Consider the following 26875-nt stretch of genomic DNA (forward strand, 5'->3'; position numbering starts at 1 on the left):
CTTCTGTGGAGAAATTAAAGTACACGCTGTGAATTGGTATTAAGGAAATTGCATGAAAAGTTAGTCTTAAAGTACCACGCTGCTAAAGAAACAGCCTCAGGTGCACAATATATCACATTCAGTCCTTATCTCCCTTCCTTTTTTTCATGACTTCTTTCACCTTGGATAACCCAGCTCAGGCCTTGGAACTTTTTAGAATGGTAAGGTATCTCACTCTCCACATTTATTTTCATCTAGAACAGACCTGAATTTTATTGCCGGGAGTGTGTTATCTCTTTCACAGGAATTGTTTTTGAACTTCGGCCTGCCTTATTTATTTATTGGGCCAGACTGTTTTTAATACTTATGAGCATAATCCACTTTATCTAAAATGTACCCTTGAAAAGTTATGCCTAAACGGAATTTTTGGAAATAAAATTGGATTGTTAAATCACGAGGGAAATTTGCCATTCAAAGGGAGTCTGAGGCTAAACCTTTTTAGAGAAAGCATCTTTTGTGCAAAGTGAATAATTACTCCTTAATTTGCCCGTTTTTAAGTCTGAATTTTTTATGTAGCCCGAATCTAGTCCAGTATTAGGCATGATGCTAATTTTTAAAATATCAATCATGAATTTGAAAGGATTTTGAAAGTTAAAGAGAGTTTTACAAGCTATTTTTTTAGGGTGTAAAACTCGGTAATATATCTTTATTATTAACAAGGGTTTGTTAACACTTGTTTTGGGTGATGAGAAGGAGGGCAGGATGCTAGACATACATAATAAAGAATAGGTAGCATTACAGGACCACACTGAAAACAATGAGAAGTGGTTGGTAACCTGTTACTTAGACAGTAATGTTGTAGCTAAGAACATGGATTCAGAAACCAGATTACCTGGGTTTACTTTCCTGCCTAGTGTGGCCTTAGGCAATTTACACGACTTGGCTGTGCCTCAGTTTCCTCATATGAAACACGGAGAATACTAATATTATCTACTTAACGGGGTTGTTTTGAGGATTAAATGAACTAATACATGAGCTGTAAGTGGAAGCACTAGAGTCAGTGGTAGTTTTGGATTCTCGATGGTGAGCGGAGCTTCCTTCTAGAAGTGCCTCTCTGCACCCTTTCGGGGGGCACTGCTGGTTCTGCCTGAGCTGTACACGTGGGAACTGAGGCTCAGTGAGGCGGCGAGAGACAAGGAATGAGGACAGACCCTGGGGAAATAAAAACAAAAAACACCCTTTCTGCGGGGCCACGCCACCTTTCCTAGATTGGGAGCAGAGGTCACGAGCGCTCAGCCCCACCTCCGGATTCTGCCTCCCACCTCACTCCACATGAGCCGTGGCGCACAGCTCCTGAAGCCCCACAGTCCGAGAGGCGGCCCTCACGCCAGTCCACCACCACTGCCAGGGCTTGGCGGCGGATGGCTTCCCAGAGGAGCTGGCGCCTCCGCCCGAGCCCTTCCTTCCGTAGGGCTGGGGGCCGCGAAAAGACCATTACTAGACACCGACCCTCGTTCACGACACATATTTATGCGTGCCCACTCTGCGCTGGGCGCTGGGAATCCTACGACGAATCAGACTCGTCCCAGATTCAAGGGGCTGGGGCACCACTCGGGGCCCACTCCCCGATCTCTGTCACCCTCTGTCCTAGCAGGCCGGGACGAGAAAGTGGGAGGAGCTGACGCTTTCATCCTACCTCGCCTTCCGGCGTTCATCTCCAAAGCCCCGCCCCTTCGGGCCGTTCACGGCTGCGCCGTAAAGTAGGAAAAAATTCTTTGCCGCAGAACAGCCCGCCTCCGTCTTTACGGCAAGCCGCGTTTGACGCTTCCAATATGGCGTTCCCCACTTAGACAGTGCTGTGGCTGCTACCCTAGATGGACGTGGGCAGCGCTGACTTGGGGCTGTTGTCTGTCTAACCCAGGCTGCAGAAAGCTGCTGTTAAAGCTCGTTTCTGGTCACGGCTCCAGAAACCCACCCTCTTCTGAGGGTCAAGAATCGCTGCTTCCTTCTAGTTCCCGCAAGTTCCTCATCTGCCCCTAGCTTGTTTCCCGCGCCACCTCCGGACACCCTCAAGTCCCTGACACCCCCAGACTCAAACTATGAGCCTTCGGCAGCTGCTTTTGCGCTTGCCCTGTTATCTCGGGGCCTCGGGCCCCCAGCGTGGCCCCCTCGACACCATCTCCTCGGTGGTCTCCTGGCGTGGTCAGTCCTCCAGGTCCCCGGCCCACTGGAACCAAGTGGTGTCAGAGGCGGAGAAGATCGTGGGCTACCCCACGTCCTTCATGAGCCTCCGCTGCCTGCTGAGCGACGAGCTCAGCAACATCGCTATGCAGGTGCGGAAGCTGGTGGGGACTCAGCACCCTCTGCTTACCACAGCCAGGTGAGCTACTCTCTTTCGCCCTGACACACTCGCACCCACTCGGGTTCTTTTTTCTGGCCTGTACACCCTTTCCTCCCTCTCTCAGACTGCCTGCCTGCTTATCCCTTTTTACCTCTTCCTTTCCTCAGCCATCCTAGGCATTCGATATTGTGTCTTCTCTAGTCTACTCACCTTAACTTACTAACTCTATTTGCGGAGGAAGAATGAGAACACGTGCGCTTTTCGCGTTTTTTGCCTCTTAACTACTGAAGGTGAAGTTGCCTCAATGATTTGTGGAGAAATCGAGTAGGGATGTGGGTTTGAGTCACTTCCTAGAAATGGTCTTTTAAAGTGGGATAGGTTTATTTTCGGTTCCGCATTATTCGAGAGGTCACCTCTAGAAAGAATGGGGAGGGGGAGATAGGCCGAAAATTAGTTACTTGCAACGTTTGTCTCAGGCTTGAAGTAGGAATTTATCTAGTCAGTAGTCATTTTCCCCTCGGGATTTTTATCACTTATGCTGAACTACTACTGTGAAACCTGCCATTAGGACTTTAAGGACCACAACTTTTGATTCCATTTTTAAAAACTCCACCTTTTTATTAATAAATAATTTCAAACGTACTGAAGATTTGCAAGAATAAAAATAATACAAAGAACGTACTTTATAATCATATTCACCTATGGTATACATATATACGTATACTATTCACATGTATATGTAAACAAAATACATACACACACACACAGAGAGATATATTTTTCCTGAATCATTTTGGGGTACATTGCATATGTCATGGTCCTTTACCCCCAGGTACTTCATTTCATAAGCATAGGGATATTCTTTACATAACTACATTAATCAATTTACTTTTAATATTGATACAGTACTTTTATTTAACCTACCATTGATAGTCCACTTTTGTTAATTGACCCAATAATGTTTTTTTTTATAGCATTCTTTCCTCTTTAGTACAGGATCCAGCCTAAGATGAGGTATTACTTTAGTTGCCATGTCTCTTTAGTCTCCTTCAATTGAGAATATTTCCACAGTTCTTCACTTTTATGACTAGAGCATTGGTTCTCAAATGGCGCAGTCTGCCCACTAGGGAACATTTGGCAGTGTATGGAGATGTCACAACTGGGGCATGCTACTGGTGTTTAGTAGGTAGAGGCCAGGGATGTTGTTAAACACCCTACAATGCCCAGGACAGCCCCCTACAATGAAGAATTAGGTGCACCAAGATGTCAGTAGTACCAAGGTGGAGAAATCCTGGACAAAAATTATCTTTTTTTAAAATGTTTTCTTTAAAAAAAAAACAAAAAAAAACTTTTCAAATAATTGGAGATTCACATGCAGTTGGAAGAAATAATGCAGAGAGAGCCAATGTACCCTTTATGCGGTTTTCCCCCCAAGCAGGATATTGACACTGATACAGTCAAGATGCAGAACGTTTCCATCACTACAAGGATCCCTCACGTTGCCCTTTTATAGCCACCCTCACTTCCCTTGCCCATCCTCTTGCTTTAATTTTTTATGAGACACTTGCTATTTCTTTGTTACTAGTTACCAAATAGCAATAGTAGAGTGATTTTATTTCTTGGCATCATTCCCGGTTATCAGGAATGTCATTTTATGAGTAGGCTAAACTTGTCCTGAAGCTGGAATGTTAGTTCTCCAGAGATTCTAGATGATACACACTCAAAACACACATACGTATATATTTTAAGGCTTAATAATGAAACGAATGAGCTTACCACCCAATTGAAGAAGTGTAACTTTATCAATCCTATTGAACCTTCTCTCTTCACTGGTCCATCTCCCTGATCCCCACTATACTGAGTTTTGTGTTTATTTTTCCTTATAAAATTACACGAGTGTTTCCTTAAATAGTAATGTGTTTAATTTTGCTCATTTTTGAAATTTATAAATATACTAGTTTATTGCATGCAGTCCTTTATTACTTGCTTTTAAATTCGTCATTGTTTCTAAGATTTATCCCTGTTATGTTTAACTATACTTCATTAGTTTTTCACTGGTGTGTAAAATCCTACTCTGTAAATATACCACAGTCTTCTTTCGATCAGCATTTGGGTTGTTTGCAGTTTTTGGTGCTATGAAAAGTGCTGCTGTGAATATGCAGCACGCGTCTCCTGGTGTACTTGTCTTGAGAGAATAAAGGCGTGTGTGCACATGTGTTCAGCTTTAGGAGATAGTAAATTGTTTTCCAAAGTGGTTGTACCATTGTACATTCTCACTAGCAGTGTCTGAGTTCAGGTTACTCTGTGTTCTCACAACACACGAACCATGAAGTGTCTTCATTTTTGCTAATCGAATAGTGGGTTTTTCTGTATGTAATGGGAATGATAGTGTTAGCGGTGGAGGGTGTAGTAGTACAGCCAGCCCTCCGGATCCGTAGGTTCCACAACCACAGATTGAACCAAGTGTGGATCGAAAATATGCAGGGGAAGAAAAATTTCAGAAAGTTCCAAAAAACAAAACTTGAATTTGCTGTGCACCAGCAACTATTTTTATAGCATTAACATTGTATTTACAACTATTTACATAGAATTTACATTGTATTAGGTATTGTAGGTAATCTAGAGATGATTTAAAGTATAGGGGAGGATGTGCCTTGGGTTATATGCAAATACTATGCCATTTTGTATGAGGGACTTGAGCATCCTTAGATTTTGATATCCGTGGGGGTTCCTGGCTCCAATCCCCCTGGACTGTATATTACATTGTGCAGATGCGTATTGTAGTCTCTGTAATAAAGTGTTGAAGTGAAAAGGGCAGAACTGGAAAGAGCCTTATTAATGTATGTATTCTGAGAATTGCAGTTCATCTACTTAATTGTCAGAGCATCAGTTGGAGTCTTAGAGAAGATTCCTTCTGAGGGCACCAGAGACACACTAGATGAAAGCTTGTAAGACTGATGGCTCTGAAACTTCCCTGACTGTATGTAGCCTACCCTGCCTGCCTAGTCCCATATTACAGTGAAAGAATTGAAGAGGAACAAAATAATAAGTTTCAGCAAAGTTGTAGTTACATATATAGATTATTTTGTAAGAAAAGGAGGAGCTAATCTGCATATAGTTTTATTACATTTATTTAAATTATTTAAACAGTCTAAACTCACAGGCAGCTAATGAACAAAAAACTTTTGGGGAAGGGGTCGTGCATATATCTGTTTTAGCAAAGAAGCAGGCATTTGATCCATAGGGTAGGCAGATTGTGGTTATTGTAAATTATAGCTAAAAACATAGATTAAGCAGCTATATTGTTTCACATACTGCACCTGACTTTGTTGAAATCTTGTGAGCAAAGCATTGATAATTAAGAGAGGGAGCCAGCCTCTCAGTATGCTATCCAAAGGACACAAATACCCCATATAGTTAGTATAGTTAGAACAATAGGAAATTGGATTTGGTAAATTCTTTTACTAGTTCCATTTTACATTTTACATTATTTACTTAAATCCGTATTCTAATCCCTTGGGTCATTTTACTTTTTGGGTAGATATACATGGTATTGATATATTAGGGGTGAATCATATGGCCCTAAAATTTAGATGTATTTTTTGGCATTTTTGGCAAACAGGAGGAGAAAAAAAGGAAATCACCATAATTCAGTATTCACTACCTTCTCTTTCTTTACCTAAGTTATCAAGAAAAGGGAAAAAAGCCTAGAACTATACTTTTATAACAATTTAATTGAGAAATGAGATTAAATTTAAAATCTTGAGATTTAGTGAGATAATGATCTTATTACTAGGAACAATGTAGCAATTAGCTAATTTTTTACTCTTGTTCTTCTAGATGTTCTAGTTTCTCTGTGTTGTAAGTTCCAATTAGATAAATAATCCTTAATTCAATGTTTATTAAAGCTTATGGAGGAATATAAAGAATTCTAAAACATGGACCATGTCCTTTGAGAATAGACATTGTGTTGGACACAAATATATTTGCAAATATCAGAAGGAGGTAAATGACTTGTTACTAATGAGTAGTAGAGATATATTAGCTATTACATTTAGAGATACTGAAGTGGCCTGGTGAAAGGTAAACCCTGTATGATATTACTTATATGTGGAATAAAATATAAAACAATCTAGTGAATATAACAAAAAAGAAACAAATTCACAGGTACAGAGAACAATCTGGTGGTTACTAGTAAGGAGAGGGAAGGGGGAGGGACAAGATAGGAGTAGGGGATTAAGAGGTACAAACTACTATGTATAAAATAAATAAGCTACAAGAATATGTTGTATAACACAGGGAATATAGCCAATATTTTATAATAACTGTGAATGGGGTGTAACCTTTAAAAATTGTGATTCACTATGTTGTACACCTGAAACATACACTATTGTACATTAACTATACCTCAGTAACAAAAATAAAAAAAATAAAGTGGCTGGAATAGTAGAGAACCTTTCATGAAGAAACTGGGACGTGATTGGGATAGATGGATAGAAATTACATGGGTAGTGTTTTAAGAGCGGTGGTACTATATTACAATTTTTTTTCTTCTTGATTCTTTTTTCTTCTTTCTTTCTCAGGCTGTCATACCTCTACTAGGCATAGGGAGGACCTTAAAAGCAAGAATAAGCAGTACAGTAAAGTAAAATGAACAGCATGAATGGAGCTAGAATAGCTAAAACAATATTGAAAAAAACAAAGAAGAAAGCAGGAGGAGTCATTCTACCTTATGTTAAGTCTAATATATATAGCTTAATTGATCAAGACAGTGTTGTATTGGCAGAGGAATAGACAGACTGAGGGAACAGACTAGAGAACTCAGAAATAGATCAACACAAATATACCCAATTGATTTTTGACAAAGGTGCAAAAGCAATTCAATGGAGGGAGAATAGTCTTTTCAACAAATGGTGCTGGAACAATTGGACAGTATAGGCAAGAAAATGAACCTTGACCTAAACCTCACACCATATTAAAAAAAAAGTCTATGTAAAATGGAATTAAATGTGAAATGTAAAACTATAAAACTTAAGAAAACGTAGGAGAACATTTTTGGGACCTAGGGCTAGGTAAACAGTTCTTAGACATGAAACCAAAAATGCAGTTCATTAAAGAAAAAAATTAATAATTGGACTTCATCAAAATGGAAAACTTTGCTCTGCAAAAAGACCTTGTAATAGGATGAAAAGATTAGCCACAGGGAGAAAACATTTGCAAATCACTATCTGAAGAAGGACCTGTATCCAGAATATGTAAAGAACTCTCTAAACTCAGTGGTAAGAGAACAAACAATACAATTAGGAAATGGGCAAAAAGAGCCTATAAAGATGGCAAGTAAGCATATGAAAAGTTGTTCAACATTATTAGCCATTAGAAAAATGTAAGTTAAAACCATGATGAGATACCACTACAAACCTATTAGAATGGCTAAAATAAAAAATACAATATGAAGTCCTGGTGAGAAACTAGATTTCTCATACATTGCTGATGGGAATGTAAAAATGGTAAAAATTTTTTATAAAATTAAACATACACTTAACATACAACCCAGCTATCACACTTGTGAGCATTTATCCCAGAGAAATAATAACTCATATCAAAACCTATCATGAATGCTTGTAGCAACCTTATTTGTAACAGCCAAAAACTGGAAACAACCCATATGTCATTCAAAGGTGAATGGTTGAACAAACTGTGGTACAACCATACAATGGAATACTACTCAACAATGAAAAGAAATGAACTATTAATGTGAATATACTTAACACTACCGAACTGTATACTTAAAAATAGCTAAGATGGTAAATTTTATGTGTATTTTACCACAACTAAGGAAAAAGTCAATTTCAAAAGTATGATTCCATTTATACAACATTTTCAAAATGACAAAACTATAGAGATGGAGAACAGATTAGTGGCTACTAAGTCAGAAACAGTGTGGGGAACAGGGAGGAGTGTAAATACAAAGGAGTATATTGTGGTGATGGAACAGTTTAGTATCGTGATTGTGATAGTAGGTACATGAATCTATACATGGTATAAAGTTGTGTAGAACAGTATATACCTACACACAAACGAATACAGGTTTTTAAAAAGTGCTGAAAATGGAATAAGGTCTGTAGTTTTGTTAACAATAATATACCAATGTTAATTTTTAGGTTTTGATATTGTACTACAGCTATACATTGGGGAAAGCTGGATGAAAGATACATAAGGACTCTTTATACAGTCAGTCCTTAACCACGAGTTCTGTGTCTGTGGATTCAGCCAACCATAGATCGAGAATATTTGGGGGAAAAAAATTCCCCAAAAGCAAAACTTGAATTTGCTGAGCCAGGCAACTATTTATATATAACATTTACATTGTATTTACTACTATTTACATGATATTTACATTGTATTAGGTATTATAAGTAATCTAGAGATGATTTAAAGTATACTGGAGGGGGCTTCCCTGGTGGCACAGTGGTTAAGAATCCTCCCGCCAATGCAGGGGACATGGGTTTGAGCCCTGGTCCGGGAAGATCCCACGTGCTGCGGAGCAACTAAGCCCGTGCGCCACAACTACTGCGCGTGCGCTCTAGAGCCCGTGAGCCACAACTACTGAAGCCCGCGCGCCTAGCTCGTGCTCCGCAACAAGAGAAGCCACCGCAATGAGAAGCCCGCGCACCGCAACAAAGAGTAGCCCCCACTCGCCGCAACTAGCGAAAGCCCGTGTGCAGCAACGAAGACCCAACGCAGCCAAAAAAAATAGTATACTGGAGGATGCACATAGGTTATATGCAGATACTACGCCCTTTTATAAAAGGGACTTGAGCAATACAAATTTTGGTATCCTCAGGGAGTCCGGTAACCAATGCCCCTGTGGATACCTAGGGAAGACTGTACAATTTTTGCATCTTTCTGTGAGTCTATAATTATTTCGTTATTTTGAAAAGCTAAAAGAAATCACTTTGAAAAGAGAGAGAATGAATGGATGGATGGATGGATGAATGAACAAACAGTAAGTAAGCCTAGGAGACAGGAGGCTTGTATGTTCTAGTTTCATCTCTGTCAGTAGGTAACAGTGTGACCTTAGGCAAGTTATTCCATCTCTGGGCTTTAGTTTCCTAAGCAGTGAAGTAGAAAGTTTGACTAAATGATTTCCAAAACTGTTGCCAATTCTGGACTAGTAGAAATTAGTGTTGTAACTGAACATAGCAGCTAAGGGAGCTATTGTCACTTCTCAGGCAGGGAATGAGCAGATTGAATGCAATATATATTGATAGTACAATCTATCATCCTTTTCCTACTGTTTAAAAATCCTGAAAGCTCAGAAAAAATGTTTTCTTAGACTCACAAATCTGACCTGAACTGATGTGAGATCATTTATAGTCTTCTTTATCCCACTTAATGTGAATATTCTTGCATTTTGCTACAGAAATATTAATGTGTTTGATTACAGGGTGCTGCCCCAGATTTTTCTGGAGTGCTGGGTGAATTGCACCTTCCTAAAATTGAAAAATTTCAAATTCTGAAAGACGTTTGGTTTCAAGGACTTTGGATGAGGGATTGTGGACCTGTCCAAGCTAGACAGTGGTATTATATGTAGGATGATGTCGAAGTCCAGGTATGTGATGTGGATGGGTAGTGTGGGAGAGGTTGAAGGTAGTGACAGTGCATCAATCCCCACTTTCTCCCAGTACAGCTTGAACCCTATGGGCCATTACTATCTTGCTAATTAAATGTAATTATCCATTTGTGCAAAATATATATTTTTATTTTTAGTCACTTAAATTTCTGTAAATCAGTATTATTTTTAAGTACTTCTAGCTTTTACAAATTCACTGCATTACTATCTACTGTCAAGAACTTAAGAGCTTTTAATAAACATATGGAAGACACTTAATTGTTTCAAAGATAATAACAATACATTTTTCATATAGACTTGGTTAAATTCTTGTTGTTTAACATAGCTAATTCCATTGAGCAATGTGGCTTTGTGTTCATTGATTACTCTTGACAGATTTGGCTCTTAGGATTAAATTTTTGTTTAAATATTCTGTCTTTTTACTTTTGCCTTGGAAAAACTGTGATCTCTATTTCACGTTTAGATAGATGGGATCAATTTGGTATGCATTTATTGGAGACAAATTATGACATTTAGTCTCTCTCTTAGAGGGTATTGATTCCTGGGTAGAGACTTTTTGTTCCTGACTGAGTTCACTAGTTACTTAGCTACCTAAAAAACCTTATTAGTCTTTTTCTGCATGGTAAACTTCTTTAGAGCTCTTTGAATTTATTATTAGAAATTTAATTTTAGTCTCTCACATGTTTATGAAAGACCCTTTCTAGATTCAGTTCTGTAATTACTGTACTGAAAGCCTACATTACTTATGAAGGACTTTTTCTTGGAAGACTTGGAGAAAATTATAAATTTTAATTCATTCCACAAATATTTGAGGTGCTCTGGGCATGGATATACAAATAAGAATAAGACATAGTTGCTGCCCTTCAGGAATTCGTGAGAGGCAGTATAGTGAGCATGAGCTCTGGAATCAGACTGTTTAGATGCATATCCTGACTCTACCACTGCCAAGGTATGGGATCTCAGGCAATTTACTTCACCTCTCTGTGCCTTAGTTTCCTCATTTGTAAAATGAGGATAATAATAGTACCTATATCTTAGGGTTTTATGAAGAGTAAATGGGCAAATATAGGTAAAGTACTTAGAAGAGTACCTGGAACATAGAAAGTAGTCACATGTTAGCAGTTACCATTATTATTAGAAAGTCATTTTCGTGGGGAGACATGCAAATAGAGGATATTGAAATAAATGCTGTAGTATGTGTGAACAATATACTGTAGAGGCAGAGAAAGAGGAAGAAATCTCTCTAGAGAAAATTGAAGACTTCCAAAGTTGAGGTGACATAAGAGTTGGGTCATGTTGGATGGGAAGGAAATGACCAAGGCAGGGAAAAATAAGCCACAAGGAGTTGCCTAGCAAAGTGTAGGGAAGTAGTAGTTTGGTGTATGCTGAACAAGGGATAGACAAGGCAAAAAGGATGGATTGGAAATGTCTGCTTCTGCTAAGCTAGAATAACATGCTGTAAACAAATAGAAAACTGCATAAAATATACATGAAACAACTATATTCTGCTTAGAGTACAGGGAGCACAGGATTGTGATCCCTGTGAGTGAGAAAACAAATGAGGTGAGAGCTCTGATCACTCTGACTTTCTGCTGAGAGGTACTTTCCAAATAGCACAGAGAGGGGGAACTCGAGCAGAGGGTGCTGGCACTGCTGAGTTGAAGAGACGGATCAGATTTGGGGGAGGCTGAGGCAGCTGGAAATTGTGGGACAGAATGCAGAAGAGGAGAGAGCATGCACAGAAAGGCTCCAGAAATCTAAGGTGCCCGCTTGAGTCTGTTATTGAAAACTAAGCAGCACACACATAGGATGCTTGGGCACTATAAGCTGTACAACTGTCAGAGTTCTCCCAGAGCTGGGAGACGTGCAAGTTCTGACTGGACAACGTGGAAAGAACTTGTTGAACAGCTGGGCACTCTAGAGAAGTGCCCAGAACTCTACCCAGAAAAGTTATGCCTTAGTAATGGGACCAGTGGTATTCTTAATTCCTACTAATTAACGTTAGCTCAGAGCTAGTAGGTAATAATCCTCAAGAGGATTGGGTATTTTCCTTTTGCCAACTCATCATTACCTGGGTAATGGCCAGAGATGCATTCGGGAAAAAAATCTTCCAGAAGGGATTTGGCCTCCTCTTCATTCAAGAACTGTGGGTCTTAGATTTGGGTGAGAGGCCAAGACTCGCCACTGTAGCGTCTCAGAGAGGTCTCTGTTCACTAGACCTGGAGTTGTTTGTTTTTGGTTATTTAAATCAAAACATCTTAGTGGGATGGCTATTGATTTGAATTCTTGAATCTGACCAATTAAATATAGACAGGGATTTCTGCCCATCACAACGAAGCCTGAGATTACCTAATATTCCCAATATCCACCTTGCTGCCTGTGAGAGTCACCATGCCCACTTTGCTTCTGGCAGTTAACTGCTACCACCTAGACCCAGCCTCCCCTGGGCTCCTCCCATTGCTTTTTGGGTTCAGGGAGTCCATTTCATTTGTAGTCCCTCCCACCCAAATCTTTAGCCCTTTCTAGAAGCCACTAAAGTGATTAGTAATGATTGTGGTATGCTCCTCACCAATCTTTTTCTTGTATCAAGAGTTAAGAGAGAATCTTGTGGGCCCAGTCAGGAGACCTGGTAAAAGCAGTGTGTTAAATGAATAAAAGTTTCATATAGTTTGAATAGAGAATAGTGGTGAGAGAATAGCATCTTTACCATCGGATTCCCTTATTCCAAAGAACCGCCCCAGACGGTCAGAACCATTTTCATACAGGGAATTGCAATTTAGTTTAAGTCAAGTACCATCACCTGTCATAGTAAATTAATGCCACTTTGAATAAGTTTTGTATTCAATTTGTAATTTTATCTATTTTAGTTGTTTAAGAACCATAACCATACAGTGTTTATAATTTTTATATTAATACATATTTAAATAACATTTTAATAAAAATCATTTAAGGCAATACTGGATGACTGAATTTTTACCCTGTAAAAATATTCCAGAGACGCGGTGCGCTTGCGCCCCGAGCCGCGCACGCGCGGTAACGGTAGGATGGTGGCGTTGGTACCTTTTGTGGTTCCCATCGTGGGTGACAAAACCTTGCTGGTGTGGGAGCTGAGCTCTGGACCCACGGCCGAGGCCTTGCAACATTCTCTGTTCACAGTCTTCTCCCAGTTTGGCCTTCTGTATTCGGTCCGAGTCTTCCCAAACGCAGCAGTGGCCGGTCCTGTGTTCTATGACATCATCAAGGTTTATTCAGCAAGGGATGCCCACAGAGCCCAAAAGGCATGTGACCAGAAGCAGCTTTTTCAGACATCTCCAGTGAAGCTTCAGGATCTTTCTAACCTTGAAGAAAGGGAAAATGAAGATATTGTGACACCACTTCAGAAGCAAAGCCTGAAGTTCTTCTGTGCTTTAGAGGTGGTGTTGCCCTCCCACGAGTGCAGGAGTCCTGGAGTTGGCATGGCTGAGGAACCTTTGGATAAGTTGGAGGAAGGGTCATTATCATTCCTTATGAAAAGGAAGGTAGCCCAGAAGCTTGCTATTCAGAAGGCTATGACAGACGCATTCCGGAAACTGCTGATTGTGGTTTTAGGTCTCTTTCGGTTCCAATCAAGAGAAGTCTTGAGAGTTCTGAGAATATTTCTTTGAGGGCTTCAAATCACCATACCTACATCCTCTGCCACAACTACACACACGGGAACAAAAATAAACCTCTGCTATCTACTCATGTAGGAGGGATTCATGCAAAATAAACTCCTACATGGAGACCAACAGTGAAGTGTCTTACAGAGGTTTGGAATCTCTTGAAGAAGGAAGATCTTTTAGCCAATACACCTTAACCATGAGAAGTTGGTTTCAAGAATGAACCTGAAATACTGTATTTTTCTCCTGATGATTCCAAGGAGAGACAGCTCAAGTTTTCTAAATCATAAGAAAAACCAAGGTAAATATGATATTCTGAGCCAGAGATGAAAAAGCAGTTTTTAGCACCCCCTCCTCATGTCATATGACCAGGATTTAAATCAATCAACTGCCACTGGTTTTTAAATCACATGACCCAACTTTAAATCAATCAGCTGCTTCCCTATAACTCACGTGACTTGGCTTTGAATAGTAAGAAATGCAGAGGTATAAAAATGATGTTCTGAACAATAAATGGAAAAACAACATTTTAGAAGGTTTTTTTCTTTTCGAATGGACCATTCATTGTCTACAGAATAAAGGATTCTCTTGTGGATTTCTTGAACTGTAAACACACACACACACACACACACAAAATATTCCAAATGTTACTCAAGGTTGAGGAATACTGACTAGTCTGTGTTCTTAATTCTGGGCCCAGTTAATAAAGATAAGTTGGTTGTAGGTTCTTAAGTGCTATAATCCTTAATTCTTTGTGGTTAGATTCTAATGAATTAGAATTCAGGCATCCACATCTCTCTTCTCATATTGCTCATTACTGCTGTATTGCCAAATGCTTTTCATCAATGTTGTATTCTATAATTGTTCCTTCTTTATTCTTCTATAGGATTCAGAATCTTCTTGTGTGTGTGTGTACGTGTTTTACACACCTTGGAGGTTCTTTAGTTACCAACATTTATTTATCTGTGTTTGTGGTTTTAAGAGTTTAATGAATGTTTTCCCAAGAATAGCTACCCTAGAGTAGGTTTTAAAAATGGGTACTAGATGTTAACCATTCAGATAGTTGTTTCTGATTTAATACTTATCCAAAGTTCTAGATACAAATCTTTAGTTTATGGAGTGCAGCTGGATTTGCTTTTCTTCCTGTGACTCACCAAAGTCTTCTCAAAGCCTTTCATTTTTTTCTATTTTTGTGCACTGAAACTTCATTTTAACAAATATTTTAAAATAGCTTTAAAAATTACCATTCTCTTGGAATCTCCTTGGAAGTTTATTTCATTTGCTCCAGAGATTTTTTTTTTAGCAAACTGAATTGGTTTTGTTTCCACAGTTGTGAGGCTAGAGATACTTCTAGTGAATATTATATCATATTCTAAAAACTTAGCAGTAGTGTTTTGAATTTTTCAAGCATTGGTAATTTGCATGAGCATATTCTTTATAGTGTTTAATAATTACAGGGCATTTTTTTTTTTTTTTTAGCTTCAGACTTTTCCTTTATTATTTTTCTTCTGTAAATATAAAGCACTGAGTTCCAAAGTAAAAAAAAAAAACAAAAGGCTACATTGAGAGTGATAATCCATACTCCAGAATATGGTTACATGTAAAACAAACATATAAAATACATATATATTATTCACATATAAAATAAGCATGATCACATATATAATAAACTTATATTTTGTAGCTCTAATATCTACCTTCCAACTTTGTAATGCAGTGAACTAAGAAAGTCCCACCAGGTGGGAATTGTCTCACTTCTAGTCTTGTCCAGACCATCACTTTCATTGTCTTGGTTCTGCATGTGGACTGATCAGCACTTGATTCTTAATGACCTTCCATAGTATTCAGTCTCTGCATTGGCAGGGTTGCCTCCTTATACATTAAGATTCTTATACTAAATGTAAATAATTCTCAATATATCTGTCTCTAGTTTAAGGAAATAAAGAGTTTACATCAGCTGTATTCTTTTTCTCTCTTGCTATCCTTGAATGGCATTTTACTCAGACATATTTCTTGAATGCCTATGCAGGGTAGTGTGCGAGCTAGTGGATGAATAAAATAGATATGGTTCTTGCACTTGTCACATTCACAACTCCTCCATAAATAAAGGCCCTGCTGGAACAGAAGGCATGTTGGTCTTCTTCAATACGCCACCTTCTAAATGCCTGCGAATCACTTGAGATATGATCTCTCTGTGCATTGGTGTCTCTTTGCTTGTAGGGGGCTTGGGATGGGGAAATACTCCTCCCTTCCTAAGACAGTCTGTGTGGGACATTAATGAGATTCCTCTGGTTTGTTTGGGATAGGTGGTGGTTTATAGTTTAAATATTTCTTATGTGCCTATGTAGAATAGAATTCCTCTTTCTTCTCTGAACTTAAAACACTGTTAATAAGTGGACTCCATAGAAAGGAAGATGACTTCTTGAAAAGCAGTTGATCCTTGAACAATGTAGGGGTTAGGAGTGCCCACCCTCCCCACAGTTGAAAAACCACAGATAATTTATAGTCTCTTTCTGTATATAGTATGTGATTCTTTCGTATCTGTGGTTCTGCATCTGCTGATTCAACCAACCAACTATTATGTATTACTGAAGTATTTACTATTGAAAAAAAGATCTGCATATAAGTGGAACTGCATATAAGTGCAGTTCAAACCTGTGTTGCTCAAGAGTCAATGTACTATGTCCTAGGTTGTCAGTTATATCTTGGCTTTCTCCTCTGTGCTGGAGTACAAATTACCAGGTGGAAGAAGGGTAGAGTAGGTCAGTGAAATTCTTTTAAAGGAAAATAAAGCCCATGTGTAACCACTAGACTATTAAGATGTGTTCTTATTAAGAAAGGAGTATTTGAATAAAGATTCAACTTGTTTTTTTAAAAAGCCAAATTTGAAAAATTGAAGGTAAAATGGAAGAGTATCTTCAAAAATGTTCTGGAAGTTTCTAGTTGTATTATTCCAAATTGGTGATGTTAATATTTTAAAATAATAATACCTGCATGGTTTATTATTCTCCAGGGATACTCTGATCATTGGAGTTGTGCTATTTATTTATTAGATAGTGTTGGAAGTGAATGAGAGGTACTGAGAGTCAAGAGTTGCTGCATTTTCCCTGAGGTTTCCAAGTTTGTGCATACATAATGGTTTTAGTCACTTATTCATTTTTCTTCCCACCTTACTGCCAGTGTCTACTTTGTGTTTGTACAAATTTTTGTTTCTCAAGAAAAAAATCTATTTCCCAACAATATCATATTGTATCTCCAAACTTCTCTTACAGCTTTTTCTCTTAATTTTCAGTATGCATAATTTCACTTTTCTTGTTTCACTGCCAATGTCTTAGTTGAAATTTTAATACTCTCTTAGTTTTTCACTGTTCCAGTTTATTGTCCTAAAAAACATGGATTCGATCCCTGGTGAATTACAGGGCTTTGTGACAGGTGCTTTCTATATCTTAAATGGTTAAATATCACCAAATAAATGAACTTTATTTTATCCTCAATAAAAATGGTTTCACAAATCTTCATCAACATTTCTTTCTAACTTTAGGCTATTTCTTTTATGTTACTGTGTATTTAAAGGAGTGTCAGTTTCACAGGACTAATACTAACAAAGCTTTTATTAAAAGCATTTTTATGTAGTTCTGTTATTTTTAAATATTATTTATTTTTTCATGTACTTTTTATTCCATAGTACCCATGATTAAAAACAAGTATGACTATATGACAATAAAGTGTGCCTGGTATAATTTTATGAGTACATAGAAAGGAGCCCCAGAAATGAACATCTAGAGGTTAGTGGTCCTGGCCCCAGTATTTTACCTAACTTTAAAAATACTTATGGATGTACCTGGGCAACTTAGAAAAAAAACTGGAATGGATCTTTTCCATCCTTGATAACTTTTACTATTGCATAGGATATGTTAAAAAAAAATAATTTCTTGATATTGAATGTATGTTAGAATAATATGTTCATTTGTTAAACGGTCAGGGTAATGTTTCTTGCCCCATAAGAGGGCAGTCCTGGGAGCTTGACGGTTTGATTTCCCTCCAAATTATATTGAGTTTCTGATTATCTACATGCCGGTTTTCCAGTGAAGAATTTCTTTTAAATTCCGGGTCGATATTATCCTGCCACCTGTTTGCTGCTTCTACCACTTTTATTTAATAGTGGGTTGGGGAATGCATACAGATTTTAACTTGGAATTCCAACCAATTTTAGTTTAACTTAATTACAGTGAAAGCATAATATTCTGTGAGGAGCACCGCGAGGGAGGGAGGCAGTACTGGCTGAGGTTGTAGAGAAGAACATGGGCTTGTGAGCTAACCAGTACCCGAACTTGAATTCCAACACTGCTGTTTCCTAGCTGTGTGAACTGCAGAATTTTTTGAGCCTTGTTACCTCATCTGTAAAAGAGATGAGATTGTTATTATTCTTGTTTCACAGGATTGTAATGAGAATTACACGAGACAACACTGTAAAATGTTTAGCTCAAGTGCTCAATAAACATAGCTGCTGTTATTAGCTATTGTTTGTGCCCAATAATCCTTTCTCTGTGATCTTAGGTTATTTTTGTTGTTGTTGTTTTCCTTTGCCTAAGTTTGCTTGAAGGATAGTTTTAGGAACCCAGAGAAATACTACAGATGAAAATGATTTGAAAGGTATACCACACTGTACAAATATAAGGTGGAAGTGGAGTATTATGACTGTTATTATTAGAAACAGCAGTTGAAGCTGTGTAGTATAGTGGAAAGAACATAGTATTGGAAGCAGATTGACCTGTTCAAACCTGGCTTATGTCATTTACCAGCTGCTGTTGGACAAGTTGAGTACTCAGAGCTTCAGTTTTCTCATCATTGAAAATGAGAATAATAATAGCTATCTTGTGGAATAATAATACCTATCCTGTTGTGAGGCTTGAATGAAAGGCCTAGAGGACAACATAGTTTTCTTTCCCTGTTTCTAAGTGGAGAATAGGAAACGTCCCTGGCAAAAACAAACATCCTTTCTGAAGGAAAATGCAGATTAATTTTGGGTTAGAGTTGATTGTATTTTCATTACTGAATTGCAGGTAAAATAGGATTGACCAATGCGTTAGGACGATGACTAATGGGTTAGGAGGATGAAGAAAGGGGTGCTGGTTAACCTGTGGCCCTGAATTAGATTTTAGTACTCTTGAATTCAAAGTGGTTTAGTATAAAGAAAGGAGTTCAAAATATGAATACAGTTGGCTGCTGTGGGTGTTTTATAAACCCAAAGTAGAAAATAGGGAGCCGAGGATCTCTTAGATGGGAGAGGATAATATATGTCAAGATGTTTTGCTAACTTTAGGTCATTTTAGCAATGACTAAGGTATTATCTTTTTTTTTTTTTTTTTTTAAACCCTTGCCAAGAGTAAAGGGGAAACATCTGGGGATGGTAGATCTCACAAAACTTTCTTTTTGGGTTTGGTATACTCTTTTCCATGGGTAAATTGGCTGCTGTTTAAGCAGTCATTGCAGCTACTGGAACCATATGGGCACTTAGACATCACAGTAGTTGGAGGCCTAAGACAAGTATTTAGGTATGGTGATGCCCACTCTAGCTTTATGGATTATGAGCAAGGTGCCTGGTTCTTTACATGCCTATCAAATCTTGACCTCTCACTGGATAGCATTTTGGTAAAGCTTACTACAGATTGATAAATTGTACCCTTCTACGATGCGGAGTCACAGACTCTTTAGTAGCTTCCCATGTTCTGTAGGATACAGTTTGGCCTGTGCATGGCAAAACATCCCTTCCTTCTTCTCTAGTCACTTCTGCCACTCCCCCCTTTCCACCCTAAGCTGTGGCCATAGGAGATAAATCATCTATATTCATACCTGGTAAGCATTGCTTCACCTTTAGGACTCAAGTGTTAGCTCTTTTGCTAAGCATTCCCTGACTTTCTCCAGGTTAAATATTTTGCTCATTCCTCTAACTTTCATTCTCTTCAAAAAACTGGAAGCTGTGACGCTATTGAGCTTGCATTCTCCATGGTCTTAATCTGCTCATGTCAAGTGGTGGCTGCGTTAGACTGGGCATGTGTTGTACGCTTTAAATGTATACAGTTACATTTGTCAATTATTCCTCAATAAAGCTGGAAAAAAAAAAAGATTGGGCCTGTGTTCTCCAGTTCACCATTTGAGATGCTTCAGTTACAGCTGGCCATTTCATGGATTAATTGGCTTCTGTGGATCCTTTATTTTGGACCTCTGATTTAGGTATAAGTATTTCTAAGACTGAACTTTTCGAAAGAGATGATTTTGTCTGTATATTCATATTGCCTGGCATATACTTGACACATAGAAAGCCTTCAATAAGTACTCACAGAATTGAATTGAATAAAGCAAAACCTTTCCTAACCAGAGGCCTTTTCCTGACCTTTGCCTTACTCATTACTTTAATTAGATCATGGTGTTTATCTTACATATTATTCTTCATAGCCTAGAATATCATAGTTGAAGATAGTGATCAACTCTTCCTGAAGACAGAGAAGGGAGAAAAATGCACTTAAATTTTAGCAGAATTGATTACAGTTAGGTAGGGAAACTTTTTCCCAGATATAACATTTTTTAGGAATGGATTACCACGAGATGCTGTTGCATCCTTTTATTTTGAAATCTCCCATGGGATTGGCATACACCTTCTTGAAGACAGAAAGAGCAACATTAAATTCCTTATGAGTCTCGTGATGTTCAGAATGTTTCAGACAGTTTTGACTATATTTAATATATAGTATGAAATATATTAGCTTTAAGACGTTGTAGGTTTAGACAGACTTTGAGAACAAATTCTAATCAGCAGGTGCACAAATTCTCAAAAAATGTGGAGTTTGTCATTCCATAATTTGCTCCTCTATCAAAAACAGCTGACTCTAAAGAGTGCTTCAAACTGTTGGCAAATTAATTGCAAATGCAGGAAGCAATCTCTGCTTCATATGATTGTGATTTGTAAAAATAATTTAGATGTAAGCTATCCACAAACCATTTTTTTAAAGTAACAATCCTATCTAAATCCTCATATTTTGGCATTACACATGAGTGTCATAAGTTTAAATTCTGGGACTTCCAAGCAGAAATATAAGAAAGAGCTCATTTAGGATGGAATGGCAAACATTTCTAATTGGGAGGGTCTTCATTTTGATTCCTGCCCTCCTGCCTCCACCCCTTAACCAAAAACCAAAGCAAAACATCTGGAGTTATTTAGGCAGTATAAATATTCTTAAAAGAATGGACCCCTAATCATAAACTTTACTGGCACTGAAAAATTCTCTTGGATAGATAGAAGTCACATGATTGGTAAAAATATATTTGAATTCATGAAGGCTCCCACAAGTCATGAGTGCAGAGTTTCGGAGCACTGGGGACCAAGACTGATGGAGTTCATATGCTTTTAGAGGAAAGCAATCCTCTAAAATCCATTACTGCACAAGGGTTATTCCCTCAGCTTTTCCCTTAGACTGTTCTCCAATAAAGGTAGCTTATTTGTTAAATGATGGTTGTTTTACTTTCAAAGACATGTGCCAAAGGTATAAATTTAGTTTTATTCTCTTTTAAAATGTTTAAACAAGTTTCTGCAGGGAGACAAAGAGAAAACAATGCCCTTCCAAGTCCCTGTCTTCAGCTTCTGCTTTGTGGTTCTGTCCCTATAAGTAAGGCAGAGGGAATGGAGGAGGAATAATAGCTAAGGCTTGGGGGGAAAAAAATAGTATCAATTAAGGAGGGGAATTGAAAGGCATGGCTGTGTTGCCAACCAATATTTATTGACCATCTACTATGTATTAAAACAGTGAGGGGTGTGTTGAGGTAAAAGGGCTTCCTATTCTCAGAGAACTGAGGGCGTTCTTGAGGAAACTAGATGTAAACATACAAAGTTTAAAGTGTGGAAGTCAGGAAGAGCAGAGTTAGTATCATGGTAATTTTGAGTGAAAATCAGCAGTTAACTATGTGGGAGAATTTTAACTTAATGAGCCAGGGAAAACCTCTTGATGATTTCGGCATATTGTAAGTCCCGTTAATTCAGGCCTATAAAACAAAAACAAAAAAGTTTTTTTAAATGCTGGAAGGGAATAGAGAAAGTGATGCCATCTGAGATATTCACTATCAAAGCAGCAATATTACATTTTTAAGCTTAGACACTTGAAGCAGTTTAACTGAGGGAAAGAACACGCTCAAAGGAGCCATGTGTCTCTACTAGAGAAACCTTAGCCTTCAACACATAATAAGCCTTGTTAACTATAGAGCATCAAATAAGCTTTCAGAGATTCTGAGCTTGATACAAATTACCAAACTAAAGAGGAAAAACTTTCCTTCTTCCTTATCCTTAGAGCTAAGGTGCTTCTGTTTCTCAAGATCATGTTAAAGAAGATGTCATTATCATTCTTGTCTTTGTAGTCACTTTTCCCTTTTTCCTGTCTATCTTTCTTTTACTGTATTTATTATAGGGTACACTTATCAGTATGTTTTAATAAACTATTTAAAAATATCTAAATCTGTACTCGTTGCCATTTACAATTAGATATAAGTAGAGATGTAGAGATTATCAACTTCATGGGGAATGGGCATAAACATTCCTTGGGTTGCATGGACTTTTTAAAAGCAAATCTTATCAAGTTTTGTTTGTTTTTAGACTAGAAATGAAGGGCATCTTTTCAGGAACCTGTAGGAATCATAAAGAAAAAGCAAATGTTGCTGTACTAGGCAGGGTGGTTTCTTTTTTTCTGTGAAACTAAAATATCAAGTAGGGTTTTAGCATTATATAAAAATCTCTAGTCGAAAGAGCCTTCTTTAGTATGTGTTATTTGATTTAAAAATCTTCATTTTTATGTAAAATGAGACAATACAGAGATTTATTCAAAAAGTTCCCGTAATCTTACCACTCAGAGATAACTACTGTTAATATTTTGGTATATAGCTGCAAGACTGTAAAAATGAGTTTTTCCCATGTGTGTATTTTTGTTTCTTGCCTTTCTCTCATAGCAGTATATAGAGAATTGCTTTTAATATTAAATAAACATAATTTAAAATAACTACATGATATTCCATTCTATGGATATACCATAGTATAATTCATTATCCTCTTTTGTTGGACATTTTTTTCCCCTAAATTTTTTACTGTTGTAGATAGTACTATGATGAAGAAATTTACGTATATGTCATTGCATGCTTGTTTATTTCCTTGGGATAATTCCTAGATTTGAATTTTAGGGAATCAGGGTATATGTATCGTTTTTGAAAATATTTTCATATTTTAGTTTCTATCCATAGTATTATATAGGAGTGCCTGTTTTCCTTGTTCTTGCCAATCTTGGATATTGAAAAATTTTGCCAATTTGATAGGTGCTAAAAATATCTTGTTTTATGTTGAAAACATTTTAATACTAGTGAGATTGAGTCTTTTTTATTATGTTTATTTGCCAATTTTATTTCTTCTTTTGTGAGTTGTCTGTATCTTTTGCTCATTATTAATTGCATTTAATCTCCTTAGTGACAAATAAGAGCTCTTTGTATATTAAGGGTTTTACTTTTCCTCAAATGTTGTATTTTTTTTTCCCCAGTTTTAAATTTTATCATGGCTTTTTGGTGAATATAAGTTTTGGTTTTTTTTACTTTTTTGTTTTGAAGTAATAGAGTCACAGGAAGTTCAAAAATAGTATAGAGATGTCCCTTGTCGCCGTTATCCAGCTTTCCACAAGGGTAACATCTTGCATATTTATAGAACATTATTAAAACCAGGAAATTGACATTGGTACAATACTGTTAACTACAGATGTTATTTGGATTTTACCAATTTTTACATGCATTCAGTTGTGTGTGTGCCTGTGTGTGTGTTCTGTAAACTGATCACATGTACAGATTTGTGTAACCATCACAGTCAAGTTATACATCTGTTCCATCACCATGAAGAAACTTCCTAGTGGTACCCTTTTATATTCTCAACCTCACCTCTTTCCTCACCCTGGGCATTCATTGATCTGATCTCCATTTCTATATGTTTGTAATTTTGAAATGGAATCATATAGTATGTAACTTTTTGAGATTGGCTGTTTTCACTCAGCATAGTGTTCTCGTGATCCACCTAAGTTGTTGTGTGTGTCAATAGTTTATTCCCTTTTATTGCTGATTAGTATTCCATTTTATCAATGTGCCATAGTTTATTTATCCATTTACCATAAGACCATTGGGTTTTTTCCCTCCCCAGTTTTGTCTATTACAAATAAAGCTGCAGTGAACACATACAGGTTTTTATGTGAACATAAGTTTTCATTTCTCGAAGATAAATGCTCAGGAGTGTGATTGTTAGATTGTGTGGTAAATCTGTATATAAGTATGAGAAATCCAGGTCCTCCACATCCTTGCCAGCATTTGGTATTGTCAGTATTTTTTATTTTAGCTATTCTAATAGGTGTGTAGTAATGTCTCATCTTCATTTTAATTTGCATTTCCTTAATGACTGATGATTTTGAGCATTTTTTCATGTGCTAACTTGCCATCTTAGTATCCTAACTTTTTGGTGAAGTGTCTGTTCAGATCTTTTTGCCCATATTCAAATAGATTCTGTTCTTACTGTTGAGTTCAGAGAGTTCTTAATACACTATGGATACGAGTCCTTTGGATACGTGATTTGCAGATATTTTCTTCCAGTCTGTGGCTCATCTTTTTATCTTGTTAATGGGGTTTTTCACAAAGCAAAAGTTTTCAATTTTGATGAAGTTCAATTATTGATTTTCTTTTCTTTTATGGATCAAGTTTTTGATGTGATATCTAAGAGTTCTTTTCCTAGCCCTGGGTCCCAAAATGTTCTCCTGTGTTTTCTTCTAAAAGCTTTGTAGTTTCGTGTTTTACATTTAAATTCATGATTTATTTTGCACTCGCTTTTGTATATAGCATGAGTTTTAAGTCAAGGTTCATTATTATTATTTTGCCTATGGATGTCCAGTTGTTCCAGAATAATTTGTTTGAAAGACTCTCCTTTCTCCATTGAACTGATTTTACACCTTTATCAAAAATCAGTTGGTGCATTTGTATTGATCCATTTCTGGGTTATCTGTTCCATTGATCTGTGTTTCTATTCTTTTGCCAGTACCTCACTGTCTTGATTATGATGACTGTATAGTAAGACTTAACATCAGATAGAGTGATTTTTCCTACTTTATTCTTTTTTGCAAAATTGTTTTCAAATAAGCTTGTTTGTGTCTGTTGTAGTTATCATGGTGGCGGCAGCAAAACTTGGTACCTCGCTAGCTTGCCAGGGTGCGGAACTGGCTCTGGCTGAGGCCAGGAGGAGGTGACAGTACTCTGTTGGGGTGAGCTTTTGAACATTCATCTGAGCCCTGGGTGGGAGGAACAATCTTTTAGGGAATACAAAGTAGTTCCTAATGTTAAACAGATACATGACATCATTAAATATTATTTTTATAGAAGATTTTCCTTTAGTGATATCAAGACTACTGTGTGGTGTTTAGAATGGCATTGTCCTGCTTGAAAGCAAAGTAGTATATGGCTGAGTACTCAAGGACCCTTCTGTTGTTGTTTTCATTTTATCCATGGTTGTCAGAGACTTGGTTTTAGGTTTCTACAGCAACAATCCAGACTACATAATACCAACACTTTGTGTGCATGTGGTGTTAACTCTGATGCCTTATACGCTGCATTTGGCAGAGTTACAGTTGCTATGGAGATCAACCTTTGGACACACTTGGTTGATAACGATGTCTCTCACATGTGGATATTGCTGCTATGAGTTGACCAAGAGATGCATAAGACTTTGTCAGTGATTTTTCTAGCTGAGAATCTCACATTTGAAAACTCTATACATTTGCTCACAAATATACTAAAGTGTGTGTGTTTTGTCTTGTTTTTTAATAAGTAAGCTTGCTACCTGGAAAATAGAGGGAAAATATGACTTTGAAGAATACATTATCGGTGGAATTTGCCAGACTTCGCTAGTCTATACTATTTCTAAAACATACCATAAAAATTCAAAGACTAAATATCTTACATAGTTTTAGGAATCTAAGTCAATTGTCAATAGAAAAGCAAAGGAAGAACAATTCTTCTTATGAATTACTCTTATTTAAATATGGGACCTCAGGGTAACAGCTAATAAAACCTTTTTCTTGGAGCACAGTATCTCTAAAGAGTCCTTTGAACTACAAAAATGAAAAACATTGAGGAAGAAGAGTGACCTTATTTTTTCTTTTCTTTTCCTTTGACAGTGTCAGTTAAACTAGGTCACAGCTTCCAGTCTTAAGACAAACTGTCGTTGAATGTTTTCATTTGCAGAATTCCTGAAAGAAATGCAGTTTTAGAGTGGTATACATTCCTGTTTGGGGTTAGGGAAACTTGTCAGTCATGAGTTGATATACTAGAGCAGTGATTCTCAACCCTAGCTGCACAGTAGTGTTTAGGGCTTTTAAAAAGCGCTGATGTTTGAGCCTAACAAAAGTTAAATCAGAATCTCTGGGACTGGGAAGAAAGCATGGCATTGGTATTGTTTTTTTTTTTTTCCTTAAAGCTGATTATTTGATATAGGCATACTCGTTTTATTGTTCTTTGCTTTATTGTGCTTTACAAATACCCCATTTTTTTAACAAACTGAAGGTTTGTGGCGACCCTGCAAGTCTGTTGGCACCATTTTTCCAGTAACATTTGCTCACTTTGCATCTCTGTGTCACATTTTGGTAATTCTCGCAATATTTCAAACTTTTTCATTATTATTATATTTGTTATGGTGATCTGTGATCAATGAGCTTTGATGTTACTATTGCAAAAAGATTATGACTCACTGAAGGTTCAGGTGATGGTTAGCATTTTTTAGCAATACAGTATTATTTAATTAAGGTATGTACGTTGTTGTTTTAGACATAATGCTACTGCACACTTAATAGACTAAGTATAGTGTAAACATAACTTTTATTTGCACTGGGAAACCAAAAAATTCCTGTGACTTACTTTATTGCGATATTCACTTTATTCTGATGGTCTGGAACCGAACCTGTAATGTCTCCGAGGTATGTCTGTACTGATATGCAGCCAGGGCTGGGAACCACTACAGCAGAGTAAGTTTTCATCTAGAATCTTAAATTTTAGCTAAATTTGTATATTAGAATGCATCAATAGAATTCTGTAATTTGAACATTACAGAAAGTTTAGAAAGGGCGATCTTACCATCTATGAGTTTCCTGTTGTTGTAACAAATTACCACAAATTAAGTGGCATAAAACAACACAAGTTTATTATCTAACTTTTTTGGAGGTCAGAAGTCAGAAA

General features: G+C 37.3%; 2 protein-coding genes across 7 annotated transcripts in view; both read left to right on the plus strand.

Moving 5' to 3' along the window:
- Positions 1–1808: 1808 nt before the first annotated feature.
- The window catches only part of PDSS2 (decaprenyl diphosphate synthase subunit 2), a 264539-nt gene continuing 239472 nt past the window's right edge, over positions 1809–26875 (plus strand). For all 6 annotated transcript variants that reach the window (XM_061207024.1, XM_061207027.1, XM_061207022.1 and 3 more), the window contains exon 1: positions 1809–2359. In XM_061207024.1, the coding sequence (XP_061063007.1) occupies positions 2079–2359 (281 nt within the window). In that variant the 5' untranslated portion in view covers positions 1809–2078. The remainder of the gene's footprint in view (positions 2360–26875) is intronic.
- LOC133102633 (RAD52 motif-containing protein 1-like) lies at positions 12997–24894 on the plus strand. Its single transcript, XM_061207664.1, has 2 exons — positions 12997–13541; positions 24809–24894. Exons 1-2 carry the CDS (start codon positions 12998–13000, stop codon positions 24892–24894), a joined length of 630 nt encoding a protein of 209 aa, XP_061063647.1. The 5' UTR covers position 12997.

The sequence above is a fragment of the Eubalaena glacialis genome, chromosome 12 (genome assembly GCF_028564815.1).
Source record: "Eubalaena glacialis isolate mEubGla1 chromosome 12, mEubGla1.1.hap2.+ XY, whole genome shotgun sequence".
Lineage (NCBI taxonomy): Eukaryota > Metazoa > Chordata > Mammalia > Artiodactyla > Balaenidae > Eubalaena > Eubalaena glacialis.

Bases quoted from the DNA above. Each gene is read 5' to 3' on its own strand.
- LOC133102633 (XM_061207664.1), top strand. From the start codon at position 12,998: ATGGTGGCGTTGGTACCTTTTGTGGTTCCCATCGTGGGTGACAAAACC. The intron at 13,542-24,808 runs GTCTCTTTCGGT...TGTCTGTTGTAG, and splicing joins ACTGCTGATTGTGGTTTTAG to TTATCATGGTGGCGGCAGCA.